Source organism: Taudactylus pleione, unplaced genomic scaffold (genome assembly GCF_031769625.1).
Source record: "Taudactylus pleione unplaced genomic scaffold, aTauple2 ptg000043l, whole genome shotgun sequence".
Taxonomy (NCBI): Eukaryota; Metazoa; Chordata; class Amphibia; order Anura; family Myobatrachidae; genus Taudactylus; species Taudactylus pleione.
The window spans coordinates 12565270-12578127 of NW_028284445.1; the positions used below are offsets into that span (position 1 = coordinate 12565270).

General features: G+C 45.5%; 1 protein-coding gene across 2 annotated transcripts in view; it reads left to right on the forward strand.

Moving 5' to 3' along the window:
* The window catches only part of KATNAL1 (katanin catalytic subunit A1 like 1), a 159942-nt gene that overhangs the window by 41834 nt on the left and 105250 nt on the right, over positions 1-12858 (forward strand). For both annotated transcript variants that reach the window (XM_088460261.1, XM_088460260.1), the window contains exon 2: positions 4749-4920. In XM_088460261.1, coding sequence (XP_088316387.1) covers positions 4759-4920 — 162 coding nt within the window. In that variant the 5' untranslated portion in view covers positions 4749-4758. The remainder of the gene's footprint in view (positions 1-4748; positions 4921-12858) is intronic.

Here is a 12858-nt window from a genome sequence, read left to right on the forward strand (position 1 = left end):
TGGTTCAAATCCCGACAACAGCAGCCCGACAAGGGCGAAGATCCCGATCGTCCCTAAGGTAAGTATCGGTAATCTAATTCCCCCCCTAGCCGTAACCTCCCCCCAAAATGCCTATCCCTAATCCCTCGGGGGGGTACCTAACCCTAACGTCCCTCCGGGGGTGCCTAACCGTAACCCTCCCGGGGGGGTGCCTATCCCTAAGTCCCCCCGGGAGCCCTAAACCTAACCCTCCCCCCCTGCGGCTGTCCGTGCCCCGCTTACCTTCGTTCGGTATGCCGGGCGTCGGTCTTCCGGCGTATGGTTAATGACAGGCGTCGAGTTGTCGATGCCTGTCAGTACCACGCCGGGATTAGAAAGTCTGGAAGGCGGCGGTCTGCATTTAGACCATCGGCTTCCAGACTACATCCAGTGTACCCGTGCCTGTCACTGGAGTGTGTGGAATGCTATGGTGATCTGGAATTCTCTTATCAATATGACTTGTTTTACTCGTTGGTTCACTTTTAGGGTAAATCCTTATGGTTTCACTTATCCTGCAATATCAGCATTGGAAATAATCATGAAAACTTTAGCAGCTTTTTTTTTGCCATCTATCATCGCCCGTACATACTGGTCAACCTGACGATCAGCATGTACAGGGATGATGGACTGAACGAGTGAACGTTCAGTCTAGGCAGATCACTAGACATACAAACGACAGCACGATTGCAATGTCGTAATCGTGCTCTTGTTTGTAGGTCTATAAGTGGATACGCACCTTAACAGTCCAGGTTATTCATTACAGGTATATTCATTACTGGCTAACACGTCAAAAGATCCTAGTTATTTCATGTGTGATACTGAGGAGGAATTGTATCATATACTATTTCCAGTGTTCTGCCCAGAAAAATTTTCCAGCTGGTTGGCATCATGAAGTAGCCGGGTGGGGGCCTTCGCAATAGTAAAATGTTTTAAACCCTGACCTTATAATGATTTAAACTTGAAATAACAATTTATATATTAATTCTCTTCTTATTAGAGGACCCCGATAATTAACATTCTGGCTTCACGGCTACTGGAGCAGTGACAGCTGATGCGATATCAGTTGTCCTTGCGAGCCACTTCACTGCTCCTTTTTAGAGCATTGAATCTTTTCCCTGCTCCTGTCAGAGTAGTGACGGGACTGCACATGCGTGACCTACAGGCAACCGGAACCCCATCCCCCTGCGTTTGCCTTTGAGGTTAGTGTCTCTTGTGTCCAAGATGCAGAATTAGCACAGCACTGTTTAAATATAAATTCTCCTGGGTTGCCAACTCTGAGTGAAGCATTTTGTACCTCTGGCAGGGGTTGGTAACTTCCAAGTATTTCATCCCATAGTGGTGCTCAGGAAAAATAGCGATGTCGTGCTACCGTAGTGGGTTGAGATTTTCACAGCCGAACAGTGCGGTCCTGTTAGACTGAGGGCCTGATTCAGCAAGGAACTCAGTTGCTTATACGCACGCAATCGGTCGATTGTTACGTACTGCGCATATGTATGCATTGCAGTGCGCGAACTAGCCACTGGTCTCGGGACTGCGAACGCAGAGGATATGCAGACCCATTGCAGAGTTATTGACAGGAAGTGCCGTTTGTGGGTGGCGACGGGTGGATGGTCGGGCAAACGCAGGCGTGCCAGTGCGTTTCAATGACGTTGCATGGGCGTGCATAAATTAGCCACTGCGAAATCAGACGCCGCCTGAGGCCTCATAGTGTGCGCTGAAGTAAGCAATTCCTGAGTGAGGTCGGACGTTCCTTAACTTTGCCTATGGGTCCGATATAAATAACACAGCTGATATTAGCAAGGCAGTTTATTTATTATTTTTTATTTATTAACAGTTTCTTATATAGCGCAGCATATTCCGTTGCGCTTTACAATTGGAAACATTTATAGAACAAAACAGGGTAATAACAGACATAGAGGTAAGAGGGCCCTGCTTGCAAGCTTACAATCTATAGGGAAATTGGCATTGATACACAAGGATAGGTGCTATATATTGTAATTTGGTCCGGCCAGAATGCAGAGTTTCTTGGTGGGCTGCATGATCCAGTAACACAGGAATGTCGGCCAAATGTCAGGAGTATGTGAAAGAAAGACAATATGTGAGGTTATGTGTGGACTGTGAGAGGGGATGTAATAAGACATGGAAGCTATGAAGGTTATGTGGTCAGTTCTGGAATCTGATAAGCTTGTCTGAAGAGGTGAGTTTTCAGGGAACGCTTGAAGGATTGAAGACTAGAGGTAAGTCCTATTGTGGGTGGTAAGGCATTCCATAGAGTGGGTGCAGCCCGAAGAAAGTCCTGTAACCGTAAATGGGAGCAAGTAATGCGAGGGGATGAGAGGCAGTTGCATGCATATAAGCAGAATAGCGATCGGTAGTGAATCAGGCCCTGAGAGTGGTGATTGGGAGCTTAATGTACATGAACGGAATTATTTGCTGTTGGGACTAATTAATAATGAGGATTATTGATGTAATGATTATAAAGAGGTCAGTTCTATTAATTTTCTTGAAGGGGATTGTTACAATGATGCTGAAGTAGTTAATGGTTTTTGAGGAAGGGTTAAATATTGATGAAGGGGTGATATTGTAAGGTGATCAAAAATACTCTCCTTATTATATGTTTGTCACTGATGCTCTCTATATTGTATTGCGGTCACTGAAGTGCTCCTTATGTGGCAGTCTCTGTTGCTCTCTGTGATGTTGCAGCCACTGATGCTCTCTGTATACAATGAAGACTATTATTGTGTGGTTGTCACTGATGCTCTCTGTATGAGATGGCAGTCACTGATGCTCTCTATATTGTATGGTAGTTACTGATGCTCTAATTATGTGGCAGTCACTGATGCTCTCTGTATAATATGGTGCTCGCTGATGCTCACTGTATTAATAGAGAGAATGTAAAATTCACCAGTGTTATCTTTAAAATAAAAATTATTCCTGGTGAAACTGTGACACCACCTCAATTAGTACTTTAAACTGGTCATTAAGGTGTAAAGTAACCCTTTAGATGAACGGGTAAATATAGGCATTCGTGCAGTGTACATGACTATTTTTGTTAAAGGATCTTAAACTTAAAAATTAGACTTGTTTTTAACCTAAATATACTGCATTATATGTATAGTGAGGACTTACTCACGGGTTGGGTACGGGATGCGGGCACTCAGGATCCCGATGGTCAGAATCCCAACGCCGGCATCCTGACTGGGTTAGGATACCGAGGTCAATATCCTAACCCTATCCATAATCCTAACCTTCCTCCCGCAGCCTAACCCTAACCGTCCTCCTAACCCCAATACTTACCATCGGGATACTGGCGCCAGGATTCTGACTGGTGTCAGGAGTCCGGCACCAGCATTCTGACCACTGACAGCCGGGATATAAACTACATCCCCTTAGGGCTATTTCACACACAACGTTTTTATCTGCACAGAAATAAAATTGTCACTTTTTTTTTCCTGTGGATCAGTCCCTTTCACACACAACAGTTTTGAGCCATGTGCAATGTTCTTGCCGTATGTTTGTATCTGTATACACCCGTCCTAGTCAGTGGTTATCACGGCTGTAACACGGCCACCATGCCGTGGTGGTGCAGTGTGGAAGCCCTAATGTATTTTTAACTTCCACTAAAGGTATACAATGGTAAAACAACGTCCGGTGTTTGCCGGACGGACAAAACCGTTTTGTATGAAATAGCCCTTAGCCACAGTCATGTTGAAAAACCGTGCCATTTAAAGCCTAGATGAAATGTTGTACCTTGTCCTAATTTTAACAATGTGTTAAAAAAAATCTTCATTAATGTGTCTCAAAGTTTCCTGTTGCATAGTATACTACGTATGTATTTAAATCATACTTCCAATGTTGCCAAATCTGGACCACGCCACCAAGGACACGGCTGTGGCTCCAAGGTGGGTGTCGGCTGCGTGGCCACACCCCGGTCAGCGTTTTTAGCATTGAAACACATTTTATTTGTGCATGTACTGGAGGTATTGGTCTCCAGTGCATGCAACAGGGGGAAAGACCTTCCAAATTCCTGCAAATTAGGACAAGTGTACTGGTTGCATGATGCAGAGACAATCCCCTCAAATAGGGTCTGTTTGTCGAAATCAGGATGGTAAGCTTAGTTGCACTCAATTTAAATGAGCACATATGAAATTCATGGTACAGAATATATTTGTATAATTAATGTGAATGTTTCAATGCATCTTCAATGCATCTGGGCAGCACAGACGGTGTAATGGTTAGCGTTACTGCCTCACAGCAATGAGGTCATGGGTTCAATTCCCACCATGGCCCTAACTGTGTGGAGTTTGTATATTCTCCCTGTGCTTGCGTGGGTTTCCTCCGTGTACTCAGGTTTCCTCCCACACTCCAAAAATATACTGGTAGGTTAATTGGCTCCCAACACAAATTAACCTGTGTATGTATGTGTGCGCATGTGGTAGGGAATATAGATTGTAAGCTCCATGGGGCAGGGACTGATGTGAATGGTCAAATATTCTCTCTGTGTAAAGTGCTGCGGAATATGTGTGCGCTATATAAATAACTGGTAATAAATAATAAATAAATAAATCTTCAGTTTAGATCAGCTTGTAATTGTATTTCATTCCTAATCCATAATCTTTTATGGTTGTACCAAATTCTTCCTATTTTTGTTGCAAATAATGCATTTTCTTTATAATAAATGTACATTTTTGTAACATTTTGATTCTTTTTTTTTGTTTTGTTTTGTTTAGGTTCGCAAGAATGAATTTAGCTGAGATGTGTGATAATGCTAAAAAAGGGAGAGAATACGCGCTTCTCGGAAATTATGACTCATCAATGGTTTATTACCAGGGAGTAATTCAGCAAATTCAAAAACACTTTCAGAACATTAGAGATCCAGTTGTGAAGGTCAAGTGGCAGCAAGTGAGTAGTTTAATTTACTGTATATTAATCTGAGCAAGATTATACTAAGCCACTGCTTATGTGTTTAAATGTTTTAAAAATAAAATAAATTTTCTGAATGGTTTTATCCTTTACTAATAGACATAATGTTATTTTGCGTTCTATTTCATAGACTGAAATACCTATTGAGGGGGAGTGGTATGTTAGAACAACAATGTTCTTGTCGACAGCAGTGGTTTAACTAGGGTCTTTGGAGCCCAGGGCAAGTTGAAGAATGGCCCCCTCCCCCTAAACCCCTCCTACACACACACATATTAAAATATATTTTCCGCAACTTCGGCGCGCGGCAAAAGTTGGCCGTGGTCACATAACGAGGGGTGTGGCCAATGGAAATGGGGGCGTGCCAACATGACACGCCACAAATTTCTTGTCACTCTGGGAACATTAACAATGTGAAACCTCTGAAGAAATGTATCCTGGGAAGATGCCATCTTCAGTCGGTATTCACTATTCATGTAGGTTACACTCGTTCCCCCATGTAACTTCCTGCCCCCTGTGTCTCTCAGCCCCACAATCTCCCCCTGCTTCGTCTCAGCACAACATCACCTCCCCTCGTGTCATCTCTCCGCCACATCTTCACCTCCCCTCCCATGTATCATCTTTCAGCCACATCATAACCTCCCCTCCCTGCGTTGTCTCTCAGCCACAACATCACCTCCCCTCCGTGTTGTCTCTCAGCCACACCATCACCTCCCCCCCTGCGTCGTCTTTCATCTACACCATCACCTCCCCCCTTGCGTCACCTTTCAGCCACACCATCACCTCCCCCCCTTGCGTCGTCTTTCAGCATGCCATCACCTCCCCTCCGTGTTGTCTCTCAGCCACACCATCACCTCCCCCCCTGCGTCATCTTTCAGCACACCGTCACCTCCCTCCCGTGTTGTCTCTTAGCCACACAATCACCTCCCCCCCTGCGTTGTCTTTTAGCACACCGTCACCTCCCCCGTGTTGTCTTTAAGCCACACCATCACCTCCCCCCCTGCATCATCCCTCAGCACATCATTGCCTCCTCACGTGTTGTCTCTCAGCCACACCATCACCTCCCCCCCGTGTTGTCTCTCAGCCACACCATCACCTCCCCCCCGTGTTGTCTCTCAGCCACACCATCACCTCCCCCCGCATCATCTTTCAGCACACCATCATCTCCCCCCCATGTTGTCTCTCAGCCACACCATCACCTCCCCCCCTGCGTCGTCTTTCAGCACACCATCACCTCCCCCCGTGTTGTCTCTCAGCCACACCAACACCTCCCCCCCCTGCGTCGTGTTTCAGCACACCATCACCTCCCCCCCGTGTTGTCTCTCAGCCACACCATCACCTCCCCCCCGTGTTGTCTCTCAGCCACACCATCACCTCCCCACATGATGTCTCTCAGCCACACCATCACCACCACCCCGTGTCGTCTCTCAGCCACACCATTCCCCCCCCGCGTCATCTCTCAGCCACACCATCTCCTCCCCACGGCTTTTCTCAGCACACTATCGCCTCCCCCATGCATAGTCTCTCAGCACACCATCATCACCCTCCTCACCCCCTCCCCCGCACATTTTTACATTTTTGTGGAATTGTCAAATTTCCACGTGTATTTTTGATGGACACAGACATGCACACAGATATACACTGGCGCAGATACACACAGACACACACACACAGATACTGACACATATACACACACACTGTCACATATACAGTCAGGTGAATAAATATTGGGACATTGTCAGAATTTTCATATTTTGGCCTCTATTCACCACCACAATGGCTTTGAAATGAAACAAACAAAATGTGCTTTAACTGCAGACTTTCGGATTTAATTTGAGGGTAATTACATCCAAATCAGGTGAACGGTGTAGGAATTACATCGGTTTCTATATGTGCCTCCCACTTTTTAAGGGGCCAAAAGTAATGGGACAAACTAAACAATCCTAAATCTAACTTTCACTTTTTAATACTTTGTTGCAAATCCTTTGCAAGCAATTACAGCCTGAAGTCTGAACGCATAGACATCACCAGACGCTGGGTTTCAGCCCTGGTTATGCTCTGCCAGGCCTCTACTGCAAATGTCTTCAGTTCCTGCTTGTTCTCGGGGCATTTTCCCTTCAGTTTTGTCTTCATCAAGTGAAATGCATGCTCAATCGGATTCAGGTAAGGGGATTGACTTGGCCATTGCATAACATTCCACTTTTTAGCCTTAAAAAACTCTTTGGTTGCTTTTGCAGTATGCTTCGGGTCATTGTTCATCTGCACTGTGAAGCGCCGTCCAATGAGTTCTGAAGCATTTGACTGAATATGAGCATATAATATTGCCCGAAACACTTCAGAATTCATTCTGCTGCTTTTGTCAGCAGTCACATCATCAATAAATACAAGGAAACCAGTTCCATTGGCAGCCATACATGCCCACGCCATGACACTACCACCACCATGCTTCACTGATGAGGTGGTATGTTTTGGATCATGAGCAGTTCCTTTCCTTCTCCATTCTCTTCTCTTCCCATCATTCTGGTACAAGTTGATCTTTGTCTCATTGTCCATAAGATGTTGTTCCAGAACTGTAATGGCTTTTTTAGATGTTGTTTGGCAAACTCTAATCTGGTCTTCCTGTTTTTGAGGCTTACCAATGGTTTACATCTTGTCGTGAACCCTCTATATTCACTCTTGTGAAGTCTTCTCTTGATTGTTGATTTTGACACATATACACCTACCTCCTGTAGAGTGTTCTTGATTTGGCCAACTGTTGTGAAGGGGTTTTTCTTCACCAGGGAAATAATTCTTCTGTCATCCACCACAGTTGTTTTCCGTGGTCTTTTGGTGTTGCTGAGCTCTCCGGTGCATTCTTTCTTTTTAAGAATGTTCCAAACAGTTGATTTGGCCACACCTAATGTTTTTGCTATCTCTCTGATGGGTTTGTTTTGATTTGTCAGCCTAATGATGGCTTGCTTCACTGATAGTGACAGCTCTTTGGATCTCATATTGAGAGTCGACAGCAACTGATTCCATATGCAAATGTCACACCTAGAATCAACTCCAGACCTTTTACCTGCTTAATTGATAATGAAATAACAGAGGGAATAACCCACACCTGTCCATGAAATAGCTTTTGAGTTGATAGTCCCATTACTTTTGGCCCCTTAAAAAGTGGGAGGCACATATACAAACCGTTGTAATTCCTACACCGTTCACCCGATTTGGATGTAATTACCCTCAAATTAAATCTGAGAGTCTGCAGTTAAAGCACATCTTGTTTGTTTCATTTCAAAGCCATTGTGGTGGTGAATAGAGGCCAAAATATGAAAATTCTGTCAATGTCCCAATATTTATGCACCTGACTGTACACACACACGCACTGACATATACACTGACACAGATACACACTGGCACATACACACACACACACACACACACACACACACTGACACATACAGTATACACACACACACACATTGACACAGATAACATACACACTGACACATATATACACACACACTGATACACATACACATATACACACTGTGATAGGATCACTGGTAAAGTGGTCTGTGGCTGGGACATTTATCCCAGATTCCTGTCCTATGTGTTTAAAATCCCCAGGAGAAAGTCTGCATTGAGCAGGCTTGAGTTTCGGCTTTTTGAAAAGCCGGTTTGGGACCTGGGGGTTGTGGGTGAGAGGAGAGGGAGGGCTCCACCCACGGCCACTCCTGGTTTTGGTTCTCGCAGCCTGGTATCAGGCTTGTTAGTTTTCCACCTGAGAGTGGCCAATATAAGCCTAGTGTGTTTAGGGCTGATTGTCTCACCTGGGAGAGCAGACAGTGAGTTTGCTCAGAGACACTTGGAAAGCCTATCTGTGAGTACTGTGCTGTGCTTTGTTGCTGGTGAGGGCATTAGGCCCTGCCAGGTTCTGGTAGTGAGGGAACTACCTGTGAATTTAGTGCCCCGACAGGGCTAGGATTTACGTTTATGTTTTCTTTGTGTTATTTCTGACATTGTACAATAAAGACTGGCACCGACCAGCTTGTACTTGCATCCAGACGTGTGTGTGTGTGTGTGTGTGTGTGTGTGTGTGTGGTCCTCTACCCAGGAGAGGGACAACCTAACTGTGTCACAACACACAGACACATATACACACACTGACAGCCTACACACACTCTGACACAGATGCACACACCTCTTTCACACAAATGCAGCCTGCCAACTCGAACCACGTCCTCCCTCCCACCACAGCAGTTAAATTCACAGCTGCAATGTGCACAGGTCTTCCCAACCCCACACACTCTGACACAGATGCACACACCTCTTTCACACAAATGCAGCCTGCCAACTCGAACCACGTCCTCCCTCCCACCACAGCAGTTAAATTCACAGCTGCAATGTGCACAGGTCTTCCCAACCCCAACCTCCCCCCGCCCGACGGCAGTTTAACCACATTCCCCTCCCCACGGCGGCAGCGGCCGGTGCGGGTACGATGCCCTGGCCTTTGGCGCCCCCCTCTGCTGGGCCTGCCACAGCGCGCAGGGAATGTCCCCCGCTCGACCATCCCTAGTTACGCCACTGGTCGACAGTATGACTGCATGCCATATGAGGTACCTCTTGGCCTAATGTACACCTGCATTAAGGTCTATGCGTGTGTGTGTATATGTGTGTATATAATATTATATATATAAATATATATAATATATATATATATTTAGAAAGTCCAGCACTCCATCTGAACTACACAGTGTAGATCCCTCAGTGCCTTCCTGAATGTAATACATGAGCAGGGGAGATGGGCAGCACTCATGGGACTTGTTAAGATAAGAAACACCACACTCACAGCATGACTGTGTCCCATTGACCCATGGACATATTCATGCTGTGACCGTGTGGTGTTATTGGGGTACTCTGCGCCCCAGATGTGAACCCCTTAGTGTTAGGGACTGCTAGTAACAGAGAAGCCATGACGTGGCCTAGCAGCTTCCCATGGATTTGCAAATGCATGCAACTAATATCTCTGAATTTCTATCACCATATAGTCTTCATGTATTTGTTGCAGGTACAATTCAGTGTGCTGAGGAACAATAGGGGGTTAAAACCCCCACTTTTTTCTACTTAGTGTGGTGTTATTACTTAATTTACAGATCTCGATGTGGGGATATGGAAATTTGAATAGAACGGCTGGGGATCAGGTGCCGCCTCAAGCACCAGTAGTTTTCGTGACTTTCATAATATGAGATTAATGCCCGAGTCTCAGGCAGGTCCAGGGCAGTCACTTAAGGATCTGCCTTACCTATATGTGGTTTCTCTGCAACGGGGAACCTCTGAAGTAATTGTTCCTCCCTGGGCAGAAGGTGACTACGGACAGTATTCACTATTCCTGTAGGAGATCACATGGTCCAGAAGACGCCTGTTTGTGTAGGAATATAACCAATACCGTCTTCATATAACAGAGATTCAACCAGATAATACATAACGACACAAGTTTTGGTGCAGGGCAAAATATGAACTTCCATGATCAAACAATTTTATATTATTAAACTGTATTTGCTAATGTGGTACCATTTGTATCAGTAATGTTTCTTTAAAATTGGTGCCTTAATGAAGATTATTGTCTCAGAGACTTTTCCTTTTAATGCTGTGCTGCAAGTTGTTGGTAATCTCCAGATACCCCACCCATACAAATTTTCATGAGCCCCATTTCCCTATATCTCTCCACCTACAGCCCCCCAGTGTCTCTCCAGCTTCAGACACCTCCTGTCTCTAACAGCTCCAGCCAACCCCCTCCTGTTTCTCCAGCCCCCTTCTGTCTCTCCAGCTCCAGCCCTCCATCTCTCTAGCTGTACTCCCCCTGTCTCTCCAGCTCCAGGCATCCCTCTTCTGTTTCTTCAGCGCTTTCTGGTCTCTCCAGCTCCAGAGTGTCTCCAGTAACAGACCCCGCATCCCTCCGGCTCCAGCCAGCAGACATTTTACCTTCTTCTGTGTCTTCTGACTGCTCCTCGTCCTCTTCGCGTCATGCTCCTCAGCCTTTCAGTGGTGCGGCGCATGTGATGCCATGATGTAATGCACGCTGTGCCACAATAAACATAAAAATGTTATTTCATCGGCTCCCTGGACCCCGTACATGCCTGTGCACTGCTGATCACTGCATTGGCACAGGTAGCGATGCATGCAAATGGAGGTATGTCCTACCGGCATATACCGACATCAGCCATAACATAAAAACCACTGACAGGTGAAGTGAATAACATTGATTATCTCTTTACAATGGCACCTGTCAAGAAAAGGGGGTATATGGTATATTGATGTGTTGGAAGCAGAAAAAATGGGCAATTGTAAGGATCTGAACAACTTTGACAGGGGCAAATTGCGATGGCTAGACAATTGGGTCAGAGCATCTCCAAAACAGAAGGTCTTGTGGGCTGTTCCCATTATTTTATTGGTTAGTACCTAGTGAAAGTGGTCTAGGGAGAGACAACTGGTGAATGGCAACAGGGTTATGTGCGCCCAAGGATCATTGATGCGCAGGGAGTGAAAGCTAACCCGCCTGATCCTATCCACGGAAGAGCTACTGTAGCACACATTGCTTAAATAGTTATGATAGAAATGTGTCAGAACACACAGTGCATCGCAGCTTGCTGTGTGCCCATGCTGACCCCTGTCCATCACAGTAAGCGCCTACAATGGACGCGTGAGAATCAGAACTGGACCATGGATCAATAGAAGAAGGTGGCCTGGTCTGATGATTCACTTTGGACAGCCGGGTGCGTGTCCTTTGTTTACCTGGGGAATAGATGAGACAAGGATGTGCTTTGGGAAGGAGGCAGGCCGGTGGAGATGCTCTGGGCAACGTTCTGCTGTGAAACCTTGGGTCCTTCCATTCATGTAGATGTTACTTTGACACATACTACCTAAAACACTGTTGCAGGACAAGTGCATCTTTTCATAGCAACAGTATTCCTTGGTGGCATTGGCCTCTGTCGGCAGGATAATGCGCCCTGCCACACTGCAAAAACTGTTCAGGAATGGTTTGAGGAACATGACAAAGAGTTCAAGGTGTTGACTTGGCCTCCACATTCCACAGATCTCAATGTGATTCGAGCATCTGTCAGATGTGCTGAAACAACAAGTCTGAGCCATGGAGGCCCCACCTCGCAACTTACAGGACTTAAAGGATCTACTGCTAACAACTTGGTGTCAGATACCACAGGACACCTTTTAGAGGTCTTGTGGAGGCAATGCCTCAACGGGTCAGAGCTGTTTTGGTGGCGCGAGGGGTAAATTTAATAGGCAAGTGTTTTTAATGTCTAATCTAACCTTATTTGCATTATATTTGGGCAATTATGGCCCTAAATCTAGTCCCTCCACTATCTGATCAATATCAAGTTCATATTGGGGTTTCAGTGACCCTATTCCAAAAGTACAGATTGTTAATGAGCAAGCACAAGGTTTTCTAGAAATGGGCGGAGCATTTAAGGTGTACTGGTAATACCACATGAATAGATAGCAGCCATCAACAAGTTTATACTGGTAACAGACATTTTGAAAGCAGTATTTTGTTGGGTCCTGCTGTTCCTCGGAGAGAAGCAATCACTAGACCACAGGTTCTCAACCTCGGTTCTCAGGACCCCAAACAGTGCATGTTTTTCATGTCTATACCCTGAATCAAGTGAAATAATTAGCTCCACCTATGGACCTTTTAAAATGTGTCAGTGAGTAATGATTACATCTGTGCACCTGCTGGGTGACCTACAAAACGTGAACTGTGTGGGGGGTCCTGAGGACCGAGTTTGAGAACCACTGCACTAGACTGACACCATTTGGATCTTGCTTCCCTCCATGTACTGTGCATTAAACAGGTAGGGGAACATAGTGAAGATTTTCAATACCAATTAGAAATAAGTCTGCTTGAAGCAGTCAGCTGTGAAT